Genomic DNA, 18449 nt, shown 5'->3' on the forward strand with positions numbered 1-18449 from the left:
CAGAGAAGGGGAAGAAGATGAGAGAGACCAAAATAGAAATCGGGTCGGATGAGATATTTTGGCTATGGCTATGGACCAAGCAATCCGAATATGTGGGCCTTGGATGAATCATAATTTCTCAACAAATAAAAAAATAAAGAAATTACAGCATGCATGTAGTCATCAGAGTTGAAAATTTGGGAGTCGCCAACTCGTTCTGGACAACTGACGTCTACCCATCAAACTCTTGGCTGCTGTAAGAAGAGATTCTTGCATGCATCATTGTATGAGAGCAGCCCAATTCATGCCACTCTCTAGTGTTTTTTATTCAACACTTTGATCAGCAACGTTTTTTTAATTTGAAATCTTCGTACCCATATGTAATAAAAACATTATCTGTGTTTGTTGTAATTTAGCTTTGATATTTTCCAATAATGAGAGCTTAAATCAACATTCCCCATCTATTTATTTTATGGTAGAACAAAGATTCTATGTCAACAATCCTTTTCTTTTAATATAGTCTTTTTTACAACTTGTTTTCGTGGTAGTATATTTACGTAATATAAGAAATCGATTGCATGGAATTTTAATACAATTAATTATACAAGAATTAATTATCAGTATTTTTGACTTGTAATGTACATAGATCGTTACAGTCTTAATGATGCTAAACTAAACGTGTCATTTGAATTAGGAGTATTAATTTCTCCACAGATCGAGTTAGAAAGTTGTCGATTATTATTTTAGAAAATTATCAAATTATAGGAACCAAAAGCAAGCCGACCTATTTTTGAATTTACGAGGGATAGGATATGGCGCTATTGATTTCTACTCTTAATTAGCCATTATTTTAAAAAATAAAAAAAGAATTCCCATTGTCAAATTCATTCTCCAACACAACCAAATACTAAAATAATCTTAATTTGACCCCCACAAATTACCTCATTTACACTTGTGGCACTGTCTCCAAATCTTGTGTGCAATATAATCTCTATATATGTAACCAAATGACATATTACGCATCAAAATGCCGGCCGATATTATTAAATAATAGCAATAATTTACGGGCAAAAGTAAGAACCAATCGTTTTCCTCTTATATCATAATAATAATATAATATCTCCTATTTTTTTGTTTTTTTCCCCTTTCTGGTGGGGGTGGATAATTTATTACCCATTATTCCCAATTCGTCTGATAAATTTTGATGGTGTTTTGGTTTGGAATTATTATTTATATAAATATAATTGATAAAATTATATTTTCAATCTTATAGGATCGCTAGTTTAATTATTTACTTTATAGAATTTTAAAAATATATAAATATTCAGAATTTAAATAAAAAATCTTCTTGAAATTCAAACCACTGAGTTGTCCCTTAAAAAACAACTCGTTTAAACTTTTTCATTAATAATTTAAAGATTAAATGTAGACATCCCCAACGTATTGAGTCATTTGCACTTTTTTTCCATCCTTTTTTTTACAAATGACCTCCCAACCTTTATAATTTTTGCAAATTACCATTTCAGGCCAAAATTAATTTATTGCAGGGGCCTAGGTCCAATTTTTTTAAAGGGTAAATTTGTACTATTTCACTTTCATTTAAAGTATTAAAATTTAATCCAACTCCATCCACTAGGTCAGAAAGTATTAAAATTAATAAATGGCCCTAATATAGATGACTAGCTTGAGTTGAATTATATGTGGTTAAATTAGTTGCACTTAAATTTATTACATTAGTTGCTAATTAATTTGGTCAACCAAATTCGGTCACGACAACTTATGTTCCATATCCTATTTACCTACGGCAAGTTCCACGACCCCTTTGAATTTTTATGTCAATCTCACAAACCCTGAACAATAATTTGTATTTCTTTTAATGTAACTCCAAGAATCCTGTCCAATTTTGGTTTTAAAAAGACATTAATAAAACCCTCTTAGATCAATCTTCATTCACGTTCTTGACATTTCCCTAATTTTATGTATTACAACATATGTGACTACGGCAGCATAAATTTAACTAGTAGCAGAGGGAATTGTGTTTTGGACAGGTTTTATTCATATTCATGTACTATAAATAAAGACACACATTCCAAATTATTTTAACTTTGGTAAGAAAACTACTTACAGTCGCACACACCCCAGAAATATGGGAAGCTTGCAGCAGCAGCAAGGTAGTGGTGCAGGTGGGAACAACCACCGCATAGTCTCCGTGGCGGAGACACCACCGGCCGGCAGCAGAGAATTTGACGGAAAAGACTACGTTCTTGCAGAGGTAAGTCATCATCGTTTCTGTCGTCGTCGGTCTCATATTGCATGTCTGAAATTTCATTTTAGTTGGTTTTTTGGTATTTGCATATTAATTTGGATGTAATTACTTGTAATCAGAAACCCGGATGGAGAAACTTCTTGTCATATGTTGGCCCTGGTTTCTTAGTCTCACTTGCTTACCTTGATCCTGGAAATTGTAAGTTCTTCGGACCAAAATTTTTTATCCAAATCAGGTTTGGCCGAATCAAATCCATCAGAATAAGTGTCATGCACTTGATTTGTCACTTTCTCTCAACTCTACACCAATCACGGTGTATTACTTAACTAATCATGTAATTAGTTCTTAATCAGCCAAACTTATTTCCGGTTAGAATTTTCCGTCTTGCACGCACACACAGAGCTAAACTCAATTAATTTGATTTTTTTTTCATATATTAAATATTTATGGACTAATTGATGTTGATGAATCTCGAAAAATTACAGTGGAAACTGATCTGCAAGCAGGAGCAAACCATGGATATGAAGTAATTATTATTGTTATTCTTTTTTTTCCCAAAAAATATAATTATGTGATGTCCTATAATTTATTTCAATATTTATTTTTATTGTGTAAATTTAATTTAATTTGTCATATGTGCAGCTGCTATGGGTGATCCTGATCGGATTGATCTTCGCACTCATAATTCAATCACTTGCAGCAAATCTTGGAGTTAGCACCGGTACGTACGATGCACCAGCATTTAATGTTTTGTCATCTAATACAATATTTCTTTGTAGTATATATTATTAATAATAAGTAAATATTTAAATTAAATTTGTTTATTATAAAATAATTATTTTTTCTAAATTATATATCAATCACATTATAAAATAATTAATTCAAACTATTGGGCTGATCAGGCAAACATTTATCTGAGCTATGCAAGGCTGAGTACCCCATGTTAGTGAAGTACTGTCTGTGGGTGTTGGCTGAGGTTGCCGTCATAGCTGCTGACATTCCTGAAGGTATTTTTACATGTATTGTGAACCAGTCATTGCTTGATTGATAAGATTGAACCCTCACAAATAAAATATTGTGAGCTTGAATTTCATGAACGTGGCTGCACGTTTACTTTTATAATAGTTTGTTGCTTTTTTGTTTCATTTAAACGTATTCGTTGATTTGAATATTAATACATTGAATCAATTTTTGAACTTAAATGTATATGGAACAGTGATCGGGACAGCATTTGCACTCAACATACTATTCCACATCCCAGTGTGGGTCGGTGTTCTTTGCACGGGTTGTAGTACTCTTCTCTTGATCGGACTGCAGAAATACGGGGTAAGATTTATACTTAACTAGCAATTATGGTATGTTGTTCCTACGTGCATATAATGAATAATTTTTTATATACTTTAGATATATTAAAAATAATATTATAAATAAACTTAAATCAATATATTACATTAAAAATAAGAAAGAAAGAAAAACAATTAATTTATCAATTAATGTAAAATTTAGAAAGTTAAATAAGCTAGTTATTTATCGATTGAAGGGCATTCTTGACTTTATAAGAAATTAATACAGCAGTGTCATTAACAGCCGCTTATGAGTGTGGAAGGCCTTTTGTTTTTATATAGTAATTCTTTTGACTTATCTACTAATTAATTTGATCTTAACCACTCTACTTTTAATATATTTGAACTCTTCCTCTTGCAACTTTGTATGGACATATGGAGTTGATCCATTTGATGACTCACTTAAATTTAAAAATCTTTTGCAACATAAAATTATAGAAGAACAAACAATGATATAATTAATATGCAAATACGACACATTTTGTTACTTACGTATGCTCATCAGCTCACTCCCATCCCTTCAAAAATAAAAATAAAAATAAAAATATTGATAATAATCCTGAATTTAGAGTATTCACACATGAGTAATATATAAATCGTTAGATTAAGAATAATTAAAATATTAAACTTTAAATGCTTTTAAAATATTTACGACATTTTTTCATATATATATCCTTTGTTGATATAATAAATTAATATTTTCAAGTATAGAATCCCAATTTTCTTATATAAATAGTCATATAGAATCCACTTTACTCTAAAATTAAATATAGATATTTATATTCTTTTAGTCTTCTATATACCAATAAAGGATATTTAATAAAAATTAAAACTTAATGTACTATAAACTAACTAATTAACGACAATAAAACAATGTAAGAACACAACTTTTACCTAATATTCTTTTTTTTTTCTTTTGATAATATGATATTAGTTCTTCTATTATCGAAAAAGACATATATATATAAGTAATGATTAATGTATATGCAGTAAAAAATATAGGACAAGTTAATATATTAAATATTTACGTTATTACACGTATTATTTGTTCTAAAATGACATGTATGTTAAATTCAATCTTTTAATATTTATTGAGAAAAATAACCCATGATCTTATTGATAAGCTCAAGCCCGTTTTACCCAAACCTCTAACTTGGAAGGCTTAGCCTACTCCACCATCAACCCACTAGTTAAGCTCAACCCACTCACTAAGTTGGCCAGCTACCCGACCCGGTAACTCTAATACTTATACCCTAATAACCCTAAACCCTAATTCATCCTATTCCCGCCCCTCGTTCCCTCTGCAGTTCTTTCACTAGCCCCTTCTCTCTTTCTCTGCTTTCTCCTCTTTACCGATTCTCATGTCCATAAAAATCCTTCTCCGTCGCCTATCTCTGCCTTCATCTTTAATGCTATACCTCTATAAAAGCCCCCCATGTCTTTTGGCCTACTGGAACCGATTTAGATATCTCTTTCTCTTTCTCCTTCTTTTGCTACGTTTAAAACGTTCTTTGTTAACCATTTCTTGTGTGGGAAACCTTTGTGGTTTCAAGTGGGTCAGTGTGGCCTGAATTTTCTGGTGGTTATTGTTGGGTATTGAACAATAGTGAGAGGTTGCTAGCTTTTACAACCGTGGGCTTTTCTCTTCGAATCTGGCTCTCTGAGCCAACCCATTTTTTATTTTATATATATATATATATTTCTATAATATTATGTATAGATCTGTAAAATATATATTATATTTAAAATTTGTTTATATCTCTGTATATTGGTTTATCTTAAGGGTTTTAAGTAACCCACTATTCTTGTAATAGTTGAGTTAGTATTTTTTCTAGACTCACCACCGAAGGATTTTTCTCCTAATAATATCTTATTATTTATATATTTTAAAAAATATAATTATTTTAGTAAAAAATGAACAGGTGAGAAAGCTGGAGCTGTTGATTGCAATCTTAGTGTTCATAATGGCAGCATGTTTTTTTGGGGAACTCAGCTATGTGAAGCCTCCAGCAACTAAAGTTATCAAAGGAATGTTCATCCCTAAGCTCAGTGGCAAATCTGCTACTGGTGATGCCATTGCACTGCTTGGTGCCCTTGTTATGCCGTATGTACTATTTCTCATGTTCATTTAATTTTAATTAATCACTACCTTATATTTTTAATTTTTTTTAAAAAAAAAGATATGATCATGGATTGTATTTGATTTATAATTATGATCAATTCTTCAATTAATCTTAATTTTTTTGTTATTATTATTTCCGAACAGGCATAATCTTTTTCTTCATTCTGCTCTGGTGCTTTCGCGGAAGATTCCCAATTCGGTCCGTGGGATTAACGTAAGTAGAGATTTAATTCTACCGGAAACTTGAGTTGGGAAAATAAAGATTTGATACTCTATATATCTGTACTGCCATAATGTATGGAGCGAGCGAGAGCGAGGTCTAATCAATCAAGTTATTAACCTTGCATTCAATTATTTAATTTCAGGATGCTTGTCGGTATTTCTTGATCGAGAGTGGATTTGCGCTGTTTGTAGCATTTTTGATCAACGTCGCAGTTGTGTCTGTGTCCGGAACTGTCTGCTCAGCCGATAATCTATCGTCGGAAAACAAAGATCATTGCGACGACTTAACACTCAATTCTGCCTCTTTCCTCCTCAAGGTTCAATAGTTGTTAACTATTTGAGATTATTAATTCTCAAACTTTTGAATTAAATGAAATTTTTGTCCTAAAAATAGATATTTTCATGTGATGTATATATACGTATGGCAGAATGTTTTGGGCAGATCAAGTTCTACTGTTTATGCCATTGCATTGTTAGCCTCAGGCCAGAGCTCTACCATTACTGGCACTTATGCAGGACAGTTCATCATGCAGGTATTAATAAAAAATTCTCATTTTTTTTTAAATTTTTATTCAAAGTATTTCATAATATTACACTCGATGCTAAGTTATGTCAATGGTCCAGTCATGAACTGGGCGTTACGATGTATTAATACAATGCATGATATAAATATTAGAATGAATAATATATTGATCGTATATATATATATATATATATATATATATATATATATGAATAATTAAATATTAAGTCTGCACGTACTAAATTTTCCGTTTTATAATATAGGGTTTCTTGGATCTAAAGATGAGAAAATGGATTAGAAATTTGATGACAAGGTGCATTGCCATAACACCTAGTCTAATTGTTTCAATCATCGGAGGGTCATCCGGAGCTGGTCGCCTAATCATCATAGCATCAGTATGTACACTATTATTTAGTCAAATTTTTCTTTAAATTATACATCAATTAAATAATCAGTATATTTCACTCATAATATTCTCATTAAATTTGAGTCAGTCAATCTCAATATCAATTAAGATTTCTCGATAATCAAGAAACATAAAATTATATCACTAATTAGTTTTTTTTTTTCTTTCTAATAATTTGCAGATGATACTATCATTTGAACTCCCATTTGCGCTCATCCCACTTCTTAAATTCAGCAGCAGCTCCACCAAGATGGGACCTCACAAGAACTCCATATATGTAAGTACTATTTCCTCACCATCAATAAATTCTCTGGGTTAATTATATTTTAGTTCACTTTTAAAAATATGAAATTATATTTTTTTAAAAAGAATTTAAAATTGCATTTACACTCCTTTGAAAACTCACTATTTATATCTGACCCACTTTTCTTAGAATTTAGACGAGAAATACTGACATTACCAAAAAAAGAATACGTAAAATTTCTAATTTACTTTTTATTCAACATTCTCATGTAATAATTTTGTACTTACAAAGAAAAAAAAATATAATAATGCTAATTACAATTATCCTCTTATACGTACAAAAATATACATAAAAATTTGAAATGAGAGGCAAAGTTGAAAATTTGTGTAATTCTCTTAATGATGTCAACATTTTCAGTTCAGGCTAAAGGTTAGGTGTGCATTTTCGGAGGGGGTGTAGTGTAATTTTGAAATTTCTTTTGGAAAAAGCGTAATTTTAGGTTTTATAGGTGGTTGGAGTATAATTAACCCTAAATCCTTATGCAAAAAAAATCCAAGTGATGATCATCAAATCAAATTGATTATTATTCATGGGTGTAGATCATCGTGGTTTCTTGGATACTGGGGCTGGGGATCATAGGCATCAACGTCTACTATCTGATCACAGGGTTTGTTGACTGGCTGATGCACAACAGCTTGCCAAAAGTTGGGAATGTGTTCATAGGAATGATAGTGTTCCCTCTCATGGGAGTGTATGTAGTATCTGTGATATATCTCATGTTTCGGAAAGATAAGGTTGTCACCTTCATTGAGCCCACAAAGCTCGACCCGGTTGCCCAAACCCGAATGGAAAATGGGCATGAAGAAGAAGGTGGGCTTGAAATGGAGCATGTCCCATATAGAGAGGATCTTGCTGATATTCCATTGCCCCATTAGGGTTTTAATTTTTTTTTTCTTTGGCTTTCAAGAAATGTGGCAATCTGTGGAAAGCAAAGGTTGTACCATCTGCAGTAGGAGTGGTACTCTGAGGTTGAAGAAACTCTTTTTTTTTTTATGTAAGTTTTGCTCAAGTTTAAGTGAATAATATGATGATCTCACTATATATGTTTTCTTATAATTGCATTATCAAATGCTCATTGTTGAAATTTTTTAATAATTATGAATATTTCTCCGGCATATATGTCGATATTTCTCCGGCATATATTTTTAATAAATCTACAATCTATCCTATTATAAAGAAAACAAGTACTACAGATACAAAGTGACGACTTGCACCAATTTTTTTACAATTTAAAAAATATCCTTCAATCAATAAGATAACTAATTTATTCAACTTTTCAAATTTTACATTAATTAATAGTCTCCCTATAGCAAAATTTTACATTCAGCCATACCAATATATGTAGAAAACACAATCACAAACTTATGAGAAGAATCTCTAATAATTCCTGGACAAGTAGAAGGGTCAAGATTTCATAACGAAGATCCATCTATATTAAGCTTGGACCAATTTCGGGGACGAGGAAACCACCTAATTAGACAAAATATTGATCTTTTTGCTCCAAAGCCACGGTTAGGGACCACCGTTTCACTAGTTACATAATCATTCAAATACGATAAGTTGTGATGAGGCTTACGACTAGTTTTATTTTAATGCTATGACGACTAATTGAATTAAAAAATATAATATTTCTCAAACCAACACAAAGATCAGATTTCAATTACCAAATGTTAAGAGAAGAGTTATAAAAATAATAAAATAAAAATTTGAAAACCAATTATTATATGATATAAAAAGTTAGTTTAGTGGGCTGTTAGATGATAAACAATATTTCAGGGGCCAAAATGTATTTAATCTAACCTAAAAATCCTACCAATATAAAACAAGTCCAAACGACAGCCTCTTTATAGTGTAACGCTGTCGCTCCCTCCCTTGTGTTTTATTTTTCCTTCTGTTCTGCGAATCGGGCTTTGGCAGTTGACACCGCCTCCCTCAGTCGCGGCAGCCGCCTCTTCTCTCTCGCTCTCAGGTGCTCAAATTTCTCTGATGCCTCTTGTATGTATTGTTTTCTTATCTAATCACTTTCACACGCACACACCCATGTCTCTCTGTGTGTGTAATTATCAAAATTTCAATAGCTTCTTGTTCACGGTTTACTGACTGTAATTGAGATGAGCATGTAGAAAGAAAAGTAAAACCCATGGAACTTTATCGACAATGCTTCTGTAGTTATGTTAATTTAGCAAGATTCTTTTTTATTTTTCGTTATTGTTGCAATTAGCTGAGGTTGTCTTGTTGGAGCTTAGTTTCTTACAGGAAATCTAAGGTTGATGAAAGGGCTTGTTTCTGCTGTTACTGATGCTTAGAAGCTGACTTAGGTTTTTTTTTTTCCATCCCGTTGTGCAACATATATTTGTTTACATCTGCTCTGAAAAGGTGCTCTTGCCATCAGAAATCCCTCTTTGTTTAATCCATTCACTGTGCTTATATTTGATCTTCTTATTATTGCACCCAACCTTTATGCTTTTCTTGATGATGTTGATAGTCCTCGAGTTATTTGTTGCATTGGTAGCATCTCTTACTTGTGAGGTTTATTTGTGCAGATAATGGATGTTTCGGCCCAGACAGATTACCAGCCGCCACCGGGATTTGTGGAGGATAAAAGGGATCCACTCATTGACTTCAACTTAACAGACTCGACTGAGCTATGGCTTATTCAATGGCCTATTAATCATGTATGATCTACTCGACATTTTCGTTCCCAGGACTGGCAGAACGATGCTATCTTTTTCTCTGCTTTACTGATTTGAATGGGGGACATAATTTATTGGCAGCGTGGTATTCAATATTATGTTATACCAGAGAAATAATTTCACCCGTAAATTCTAGATAAATTGTTGAATCCTGTTTGTTTTTGTTATCTTTTCCTTCGGGATCAATGTATCATAGAAGCTTTTTCCCTGTAATATTATCTTTAGTTAATCTTAGTATAATCCAGGTTCATGATAAACTGAAAGTGAATCTTTGTTATTTCTTTACTTTCAGAAAGGAGACGTTTGATATGATCTGATGGACCTATTTTTTTTACAGCCTCCTGATTTTGATGGGCAACATGTGTCGCTGAACCTTAAGAATGATGGATGTCTGGGCACCTTAGAGGGTTCTTCTGGTAAGTTGATTTCAGCTCTGATGTGTTTGGTTCAACTCAGTTAATAGCATCTGCCTGCTCACTTTTTTAGTATGGCTCACTATGCAGGAAAATCATATGAAGTGGTAAGTTTCAAGTCCCAAGGTCCGGAGGCTACCGTTTTTCTATCTTCAGCATCAGAGGCTAAAATTGGTATACTTGAGTTCTTCTATTTCCTTTCCGAGTTGACGCCTATCTAAGTTGGTTGCAATAATTCGCTTCTAGTTCCAGCTGACACCATTGTCAAATACATGAAGACAAAAGTAAACTAAGAAATAGGCATCCATAAAAATAAGCTAAATAGAAAACCTGAGGTTTCTTTGGTTGAAGTGTATTCCACTGCCTTTGTATATTCATGGAGCTTTCCTGAGCCTTATGTCACCTGTCGCCTTCCACCAGGATTGCATCTTTCATACTAAGACTTAGTTGTGCTCATATTATGAAGAAGTTGGCATGATTTCGTCGATTATGAGATCCCTTGTATGATGGAGACCAAATATATGGACGTATCTTATTATTCCCTTGCGTAAATTTCGCATACATTGTTGTTGGCTTTTGCTAAGCGTATCGGGTAATTGGGCTCACATTATTGTTTGTATGATGACAGCTGGGAAGATTTCTAGGCGTGTTTCGTTGATCCATTACCCAGAGCCTAGTGAACTTCAGAAACGCAATAACCTTAACTCGAGTCAGTCTCAACGGTCCTCAGCTGCTACTTCAACCATGTCTGGTCGTCGTTTTGCAACTCCCACCCGTAGTATTAGACCTAAAAATTCTCAGGCAATGAGTGGTTACTCCACACCAAGCAGCAGAAACAAGAGTTCTGTGTCTGGACCTGCGGAGCCTCCGAAGCCGCCAAAGAGAAAACGTGTGGACGAGCAGAATAGATCCATGGAACATTCTATCCAGGACTCAGGAAAGGGAAATAGCGCTGTAACCTCTACTGGGTCCTTGGGACACTCTGAGGAAAGAAAATCAAAGAAGAAAAAGAAACTTGAAAGCTGAACTTCCATTGCATGTGTCTACAGCTTTAATTTCTAGCTCGGGTTTTTGTTATGATAAATCTGATCCTTTTGCCATACATGTAGTTGATTTGCCTGAGAATCTTTGTAATACGTTGCAGAATTTTGTGGAATTCTGAGGAGTTTGGTCTCGATATCTATAGTTTGATTTGTTTTTTTTAAGTGAAAGTGAAAACTATTATATTTTGAGGAGATCAATTACAATTATTAATATAAAATTTTGAAATTTAACAATTATTGATTATTATAATGATTATATATTAATCATCATATTGTGATTGTTAAATAATAACTATTAAAATAGAACGACAACTATAATAATATTTTATATGCTGGTGAGATTCGAATTCATAATTTATGTTTTATTATTAAGAGAGAGCAATTCTTTAGTGTTTTTTTCTTTTTTGATTTGTTATTTAATTATTACGGCAACTTTTTTGGGGAATTTATTAAAAAAATGCTAAAAAAATAAATAAATTAGTAAAGTAGGGTGATTGTGAATGTGTTAGAAAAGTAAGTGGCACTGCGGTGACTAACCGCGGTGCCACATTTTTTATAAAAAAAAAAAAAATTTCTCTGTCATGTGCCACTGCGGTTGGCAGCAATATTTTATAAAAAACAAAACAGTGAATAACCGCTATTCCAGATAGCGATTCTTCACTGAATGTTAAAAAAAAAAAAGTTAAACCTACAGCCTGCAATTTTGCAGGCTGCAGGCTGAGCCACCACGCTTACCAAGCGCGGTGGCTCAGCTTATTTTTGGCCACACTATTACAGTGTGGCCCATGACAATAATGTAGGATTGCAGCTCGCACTATTTAAGTGTGAGCTGCAATCCTTATTCTTCACCTTCACCAAATTTTCTCTGCAATCCTTGTTCTTCAACATTCAACAAATTTTCTTGTTCTTTCTCTTCTTTCTTCTTCAATATTTCCCTGCCAATTTTATTGTTCTTGTTCTTGCACAATTTTTACACCTTTCTCTTTAAAAAAATTTAAAGTGAGAATGTCGAATTTTGGCCTTATTGATACCAGTGTTTTATACAGGCAATTAAATCATCGATCAGAAGATGTGTCCGAAAATTCGGATACAACTTTATCAGTACGACGTGGTGATATAGCTTTTTTTTCGTGTCCTACAACTAGCACCACGTCATATTCATGTTTTGCAAGTACTCTAGAATATGGGGTTTCTTGGTGTTTTGCAGTGTGGACATGTTGAAATTCACACCCATTTGATTACTGCTTTAGTAGAGAGATGGCGCCCCGAGACCCATACTTTTTATTTTTCGGTGGGCGAAGCTACTGTAACACTGCAGGATATCGCCATCATCTGGGCACTCCTAGTGGAAGGTAATCTTATTACCAGGGTAGATACAAGGTATAGTACCCAACGGTGGCAAGATTATTGTCATCAATGGTTGGGTTTTATGCCAAATGAAGATGCATTTAGATGGTCAAGAATAAAACTGACAGTGCTATATGAATATTTATTAGAAAATACGTATGATGATAATAGCCCGTTTGAGGCTGTGTTACAGGAGGCACGTATATGTGCCATGTGTATTCTTGGTGGGCTGTTGTGTCCTGATGCTATGGGAAACACCGTGTCATTGTTATATCTGCGGCATATGAAAAATATACACGAGGAGTATATCTCAAATTGGGGTTCTGCAGTGTTGGCTTATCTCTACCGGGAGTTATGTACAGCATCACAACGAGGGAAAAATAATATTAGCGGTGCCATGCAATTATTACAGATATGGGCATGGCCTCGCATCATAACACTTGCACCCATTCCCTCGAGTGAATCTTCAACTCTGATGCCGACCATAATAGACCCTGACAATATTCTGCCTAGCGCTCCATATGCTGCACGGTATGAATATTTTTATTTATTTATATAGTTATAAAGAATTTTGATTTCACTTACTTTTCTCAACTTTGATTTTAGGTGGTCGTATCATATATCCCGTACTCATACGGCGCACAATGCTCTACGTATAATAAGGAACGTGTTGGATCATATGCAACTAAATGAGGTATATCGTTGTGATTAATTTTTTACGTTTAGTGTATTTCTGATGCATTTGTTCCAAGTATATTGATTGGCGTTATATGGTGTTGTAGTTTATTTGGACTCCGTATGATGATAACGCACTCGATCTTGATTCATTGCCCTTTTATGCAATGCGTATACCGTGGAATATACGCTGCCCATTGATCAATTATTCGCTGGTGGAGATGCAGCACCCGGAGAGGATTCTCCGCCAATTTGGCTATGTGCAAGACATCCTCCCAAACCCATTAATCAGTGAACGTCGTTTACACACAATAGACAGGCGGGGACGTCAAGATATGAACTGGGCAACATTTCACGCGGACTATGTTGCGAAATTGAACGATGTGCAATCACTGGTGGTGGAAGGACCCGTTATTCAAGGTGGTCTTGATACCGTTCCTGATTATATAAACTGGTATCATCAAATTACTCGGGTCCAAATTTCACATAACACATTGTCTACGAATATGCCGGGCTATCGACCAATTGACACCCGTGATTGGGAATATGTTGTAAGCACCTTATATTTTTTAATGTTCATTTAATTTAGCTTGTCGATTATGCTGCTAATTTGATTTTGTTTACCAGTATAATAGAATGGAGCAGCTAGTGATTGATTGTGAAAATTCCGGAGATGATCAACAGTCATTAAGAGATACTCGAGCGCGAGCGCGTACGATCGGACGTGAAATTATGAACTTTTCTAGTTCACGGTATCCAACTGTTCGAGTTAGACCGGTTGACACAGCTCGTGGCAACGCATTCATAGAGGCTGGTCCATCGAGCGTACATGTCGAGGCCGGGCCATCTACTGTTTGCACGGAGGCTGGTCCGTCGAGCTTTTACCCGGAAACAGGTCCATCGACTGTTTACACTCCATATGCTCCATACATGCCATCATTTGATGATACATTTACACATAATGTTAACCCGGAAATCCGAAGACAATATGATGCATCACTGGTTCCATTCGAAAACACCGATGTGAACACACTCGGTGACCAAAGAGATAATAATCCTCCTCGAAGAAACAGAAGGCCTCCACGTTGTGGCACTGGAGGGCATTATTAGATTTGTGTATTACATACGAAAAATTTCTATGAATATTGCATATGTAAATTGAGATGTGTATAAAATTTCTATTTTATTTAATGTGATTTTATGTTATTTTGCACAAGAGCAATTTAGATTTAATTTAAATTTAATATGTATACGTTATGTATGATTGTTAATATAAAGTATGATTATTAAATGTCTATAATATATATACGTTATGTATAATATAAATTTAACAGATGTATATATATATATGTTATGTATAATATATATTTAATGAGTATAATATAAAGTATGATTATTAAATACAAAGTATGATTAGTATAAATTTAAAATAAAATACAACCCGTGTATTATTTGAAAACATTGTTTAATTAAAAACATTTTAATTATGATTATTTAATGTTAATAATTGAAATGTCTATAAAGTTGCAATTACAAATTATCATTTTATCATTTTATGATTATTTTAAAGTTGCATTTTAATTACAAATTACAAATAAAAAATTGAAATGTCTATAAAATTTTTTCAAGATTTGCAATTACAAAGTTGCATTTCACCATATATAGCATGATACAAAATTATTTTAACAAGATAGAATCATCCCCGAGCTTGACGAGCCTGATATTGTTGGCGAGCACGTACTTGTGGTCTATCCATTTTGTTCGGTATTCTAGTAGATACTTGTCTACCCGGGCCTCGACGAGCTCGCACTGCGGGATTATGAACAAGTTCAAAATCCACCGGATCCCAATATTCTTCACCGTATACAGGCTCAAACCTCCCTTGATATGTCTTCTTGTATGATTGTATACTGTAATAGTGAGGAATAAAATTTGACGCATTAACCCCAAAATGCCGACATGCCTGAATGGCATGTGAACATGAAATTCCATTTGCACCCCACTTGTCACAAGAACACATACGATGCTTCAATTTGACGATATAAATACGAGAGCCCTGCCCGGTCAAGCTCAATGTTACCACTGAGGCAGATTGTTGGTTATAGTCAAATTTCTGAATAATGTGACGTACTGCCTCTGCCTGTCGAGCTTCGAACAACTTGAACGCAAAATCAGCCCATTGTTGATTTGCATTGATCATACGATTACACCGTGTAGAGCGCTGCAAGAAATACTGCACAAAGCGGGATAACGTTATTTGCACAATAGCCATAATTGGTAAGCGTCTCGCACCTTTTAATACTCCATTTATGCACTCAGACATGTTTGTAGTTAGGATACCCATTCTCCAACCACTATCATGCGCCAACGTCTATTGAGCCTTGTCAATTCTCCCCAGCCAGTCGTATGCTTCTTCGTTCAATGATTTGATCTCTTCCATTATTCTATCAAATTTTCGAGGATTGTTTTCAGCCCCTGCTCTCCAGCACATATCCTTCAACTGGATGTTCTTGAATTTGGTGTTAAAATTCGAACAAACATGCCGTAAACAAAATCGATGTACTCCATGAGGAAATTTGAATGCGGGTACATAATTTATAGCATTGATCAAGCCAGCATGCCTGTCTGAAATCAAACAAACTCGATCATCCTCTGATGGCAACAAATATTTGGAAAGCATTCGGAGGAACCAACGCCATGACGCAAGCGACTCTTCGTCCATGAGTGCAAACGCTAACGGCAGCACTTGCTGATTTGCATCTAAAGTTACTGCTACCAGCATTTTATGCTTGTACTTCGTGTACAAATGTGTTCCATCCACGCTTATAACGTCACGGCAATAACGATATCCTTCAATGCATGGTCTGAATGCTCAGAAAACATAATTCAACATGTACCTGCCCTGGCTGTCTGTTTCCAAATGCATCCACTTCACAACGGCCCCAAGATTCTATTTTTGCAATGCCGCCATATATTTGGGCAGCTTCTTCACAGAACTCTCCCAAGTGCCGTACACTTGTTCTCTAGCGGCTTTCAAAGCAAACCAGGCCTTATGATATGGGACTTCAAAATCAAATTTATCTTTCACAATCTGCTGGACATGTTTTATATCACAGGATGGGTCTTGCCGAACCATACCCAGCAGATGTGTTGCGATCATACTCTTTCCTAAGTTACCGTAGTCAATAGAAATCTCATTCATCAGACATGTATGTGGTCCGACATACCTGGTAATTTTAAATAATCCCATGTTGGATTTGAATATGGCCCTTAGCATCCAACAACACCCAGTCTGTGCTTCGTATTTGCAGGCGACTTTCCATAATTTTTTGTTGCTCTCGACCACTCGGTATTCTCGTCTTGCAAATCGGACCGAGTAATCTTGTACACTTCCTTTCAAATGGTCCTTACTTTTAAACAACATTCCGTTGGCGAGCTCTCCAGTGTTTGAGTCATAAAAATTGCCCCACCTACCAGTAGGGATATCAATCGAGTCTGCAGGGACTTCTGGGTGTGTTGTGCTAAAAAATAGAACTTCTGGATATAGGTTCATTCTGTCGGGCACGGCAGGCATGTTCAAATCAAAATGCTCTTCTGCATTCTCACCAAGAACTTCCATCATAACAGGTATACTTAAATCACCATCATCGTCATTATTCTGGTAAATCTGGTATTCTAATTCGACCTCATCTAGTTCTGAGTCAGCTTGCTCAGTGTTCAACAAGCTATTAGCTTCAAGCTTGGCATCTTCATCATTGTATACAGATGAACCCGCATAATCCAATGGATATGCATAATCTGATGAACCTGAATATGCATTTGTCCCTGCATACGACGATGGACCTGCATATGATGAGGGGCCTGCATACGATGATGGACTTGCATAATCTTCATTAATACCAAACCGCCCCATTTCTTGAGTTACTACTGGTAAGCTCGGCAAATCTTGGGTTATCATAGACATATACGTTCCCCAATCACCAACAGCTGAGCCATCTGGTACAGCATTTTGCAGAACTTTCTCCGCTTCGACAAAAATATCAATCGACACATATCCATTCATCGGATTTAAAAAAAATTGCATATCACGATCCTTCTTAATTGTCAACAATATCTCATTCCTTTGGCCAAAATTAAATGTTATGTATTTAAAGAATATATGCAATTTAAAATTATTCCTATCCATACTAATTTCTTCATACAAAATTAACTCTAACTCAGCAAATATAGTACTACGAGAAATTTGCATGAATCCGAGTGGAGGTCAATCATAACTTACAGATAAAATACACATCAATATAATTTTTTTTTATAATATAATAAGATATTTAAAAAAAAAACAAAAATTTAATAAATGACTTACTATACCCCTTTTCAATTGTAAATCTTCAAATAACAAGTGAAGAAATTTTACGAGAATTGCGAGATATGGTGGTGTATGAATTTTCGAAGGCTGATTTTGAGAGTGTAAGGGATAACAAATGGAATGCTAATTTTTTGAAGCTGCTTCTCCTGATTTTTCAGTGTGTATGAATGTGAGAATAGCGTCCGATTTATATAGCTAATAAAACCGCGCTAAGCAATCGCGGTGCCACAGACGATAATGCAGAAAAATTGATTGTCACCGCGCTAAGAAAGCGCGGTGTCAGACACTGGAAAAGAAAAATTGACTGTCAGCGCGCTAACATAACGCGGTGTCAGAGGCCGAAAATTCAAACGGCAAAAATGTGTCACCGCGGTAGCTGACCGCGGTGGCTAATTAATTTTTTTTTTAAATGTCAATGCCACCGCGGTGGCTATTAAATTTTTTTTTTTAAAATATCAATGCCACCGCGGTGATGAAAACCTGCAAAATATCATTACCGACCGCGGTGGCACATTAAAAAATACTTTTTTAATAAAATCTATGTCACCGCGGTTAGCCACCGAGGTGACATAGAGAATTTTTTTTTTTTTATAAAAATTGTGGCACCGCGGTTACTCACTTAATTTTCTAAAACCTTCAAAATCACCCTACTTTATTAATTTTTTTTTGGCATTTATTAAATAAATTCCCCAACTTTTCTTTTCTTTTTTCTCAACCTTCATTTCTCTCTCTCTCAACTTTTATATT

The 18449-nt window shown here is 34.5% G+C and overlaps 2 protein-coding genes across 4 annotated transcripts; both read left to right on the forward strand.

Annotated features, from left to right (window-relative positions):
• On the forward strand, positions 1888-8205 carry LOC105180371 (metal transporter Nramp5). 2 transcript variants are annotated; one of them, XM_020691258.1, is made up of 14 exons: positions 1888-2027; positions 2122-2251; positions 2365-2443; positions 2731-2771; positions 2888-2966; positions 3148-3252; positions 3462-3571; positions 5511-5692; positions 5855-5924; positions 6076-6249; positions 6361-6465; positions 6719-6850; positions 7043-7138; positions 7705-8205. In XM_020691258.1, the coding sequence occupies exons 1-14, from the start codon at positions 1957-1959 to the stop codon at positions 8038-8040; spliced, it is 1710 nt and encodes a 569-aa protein (XP_020546917.1). In that variant the 5' UTR covers positions 1888-1956; the 3' UTR covers positions 8041-8205. The 2 variants fall into 2 exon arrangements, with proteins under 2 accessions (XP_020546917.1, XP_011102329.1); XM_011104027.2 differs by having other exon boundaries at positions 1891-2251.
• On the forward strand, positions 9003-11476 carry LOC105155181 (mediator-associated protein 2). 2 transcript variants are annotated; one of them, XM_011071050.2, is made up of 5 exons: positions 9003-9134; positions 9709-9840; positions 10196-10274; positions 10362-10445; positions 10900-11476. In XM_011071050.2, exons 2-5 carry the CDS (start codon positions 9712-9714, stop codon positions 11295-11297), a joined length of 690 nt encoding a protein of 229 aa, XP_011069352.1. In that variant the 5' UTR covers positions 9003-9134; positions 9709-9711; the 3' UTR covers positions 11298-11476. The 2 variants fall into 2 exon arrangements, with proteins under 2 accessions (XP_011069352.1, XP_011069343.1); XM_011071041.2 differs by having other exon boundaries at positions 9010-9160.

The sequence above is a fragment of the Sesamum indicum genome, linkage group LG2, assembly GCF_000512975.1.
Source record: "Sesamum indicum cultivar Zhongzhi No. 13 linkage group LG2, S_indicum_v1.0, whole genome shotgun sequence".
NCBI lineage: Eukaryota > Viridiplantae > Streptophyta > Magnoliopsida > Lamiales > Pedaliaceae > Sesamum > Sesamum indicum.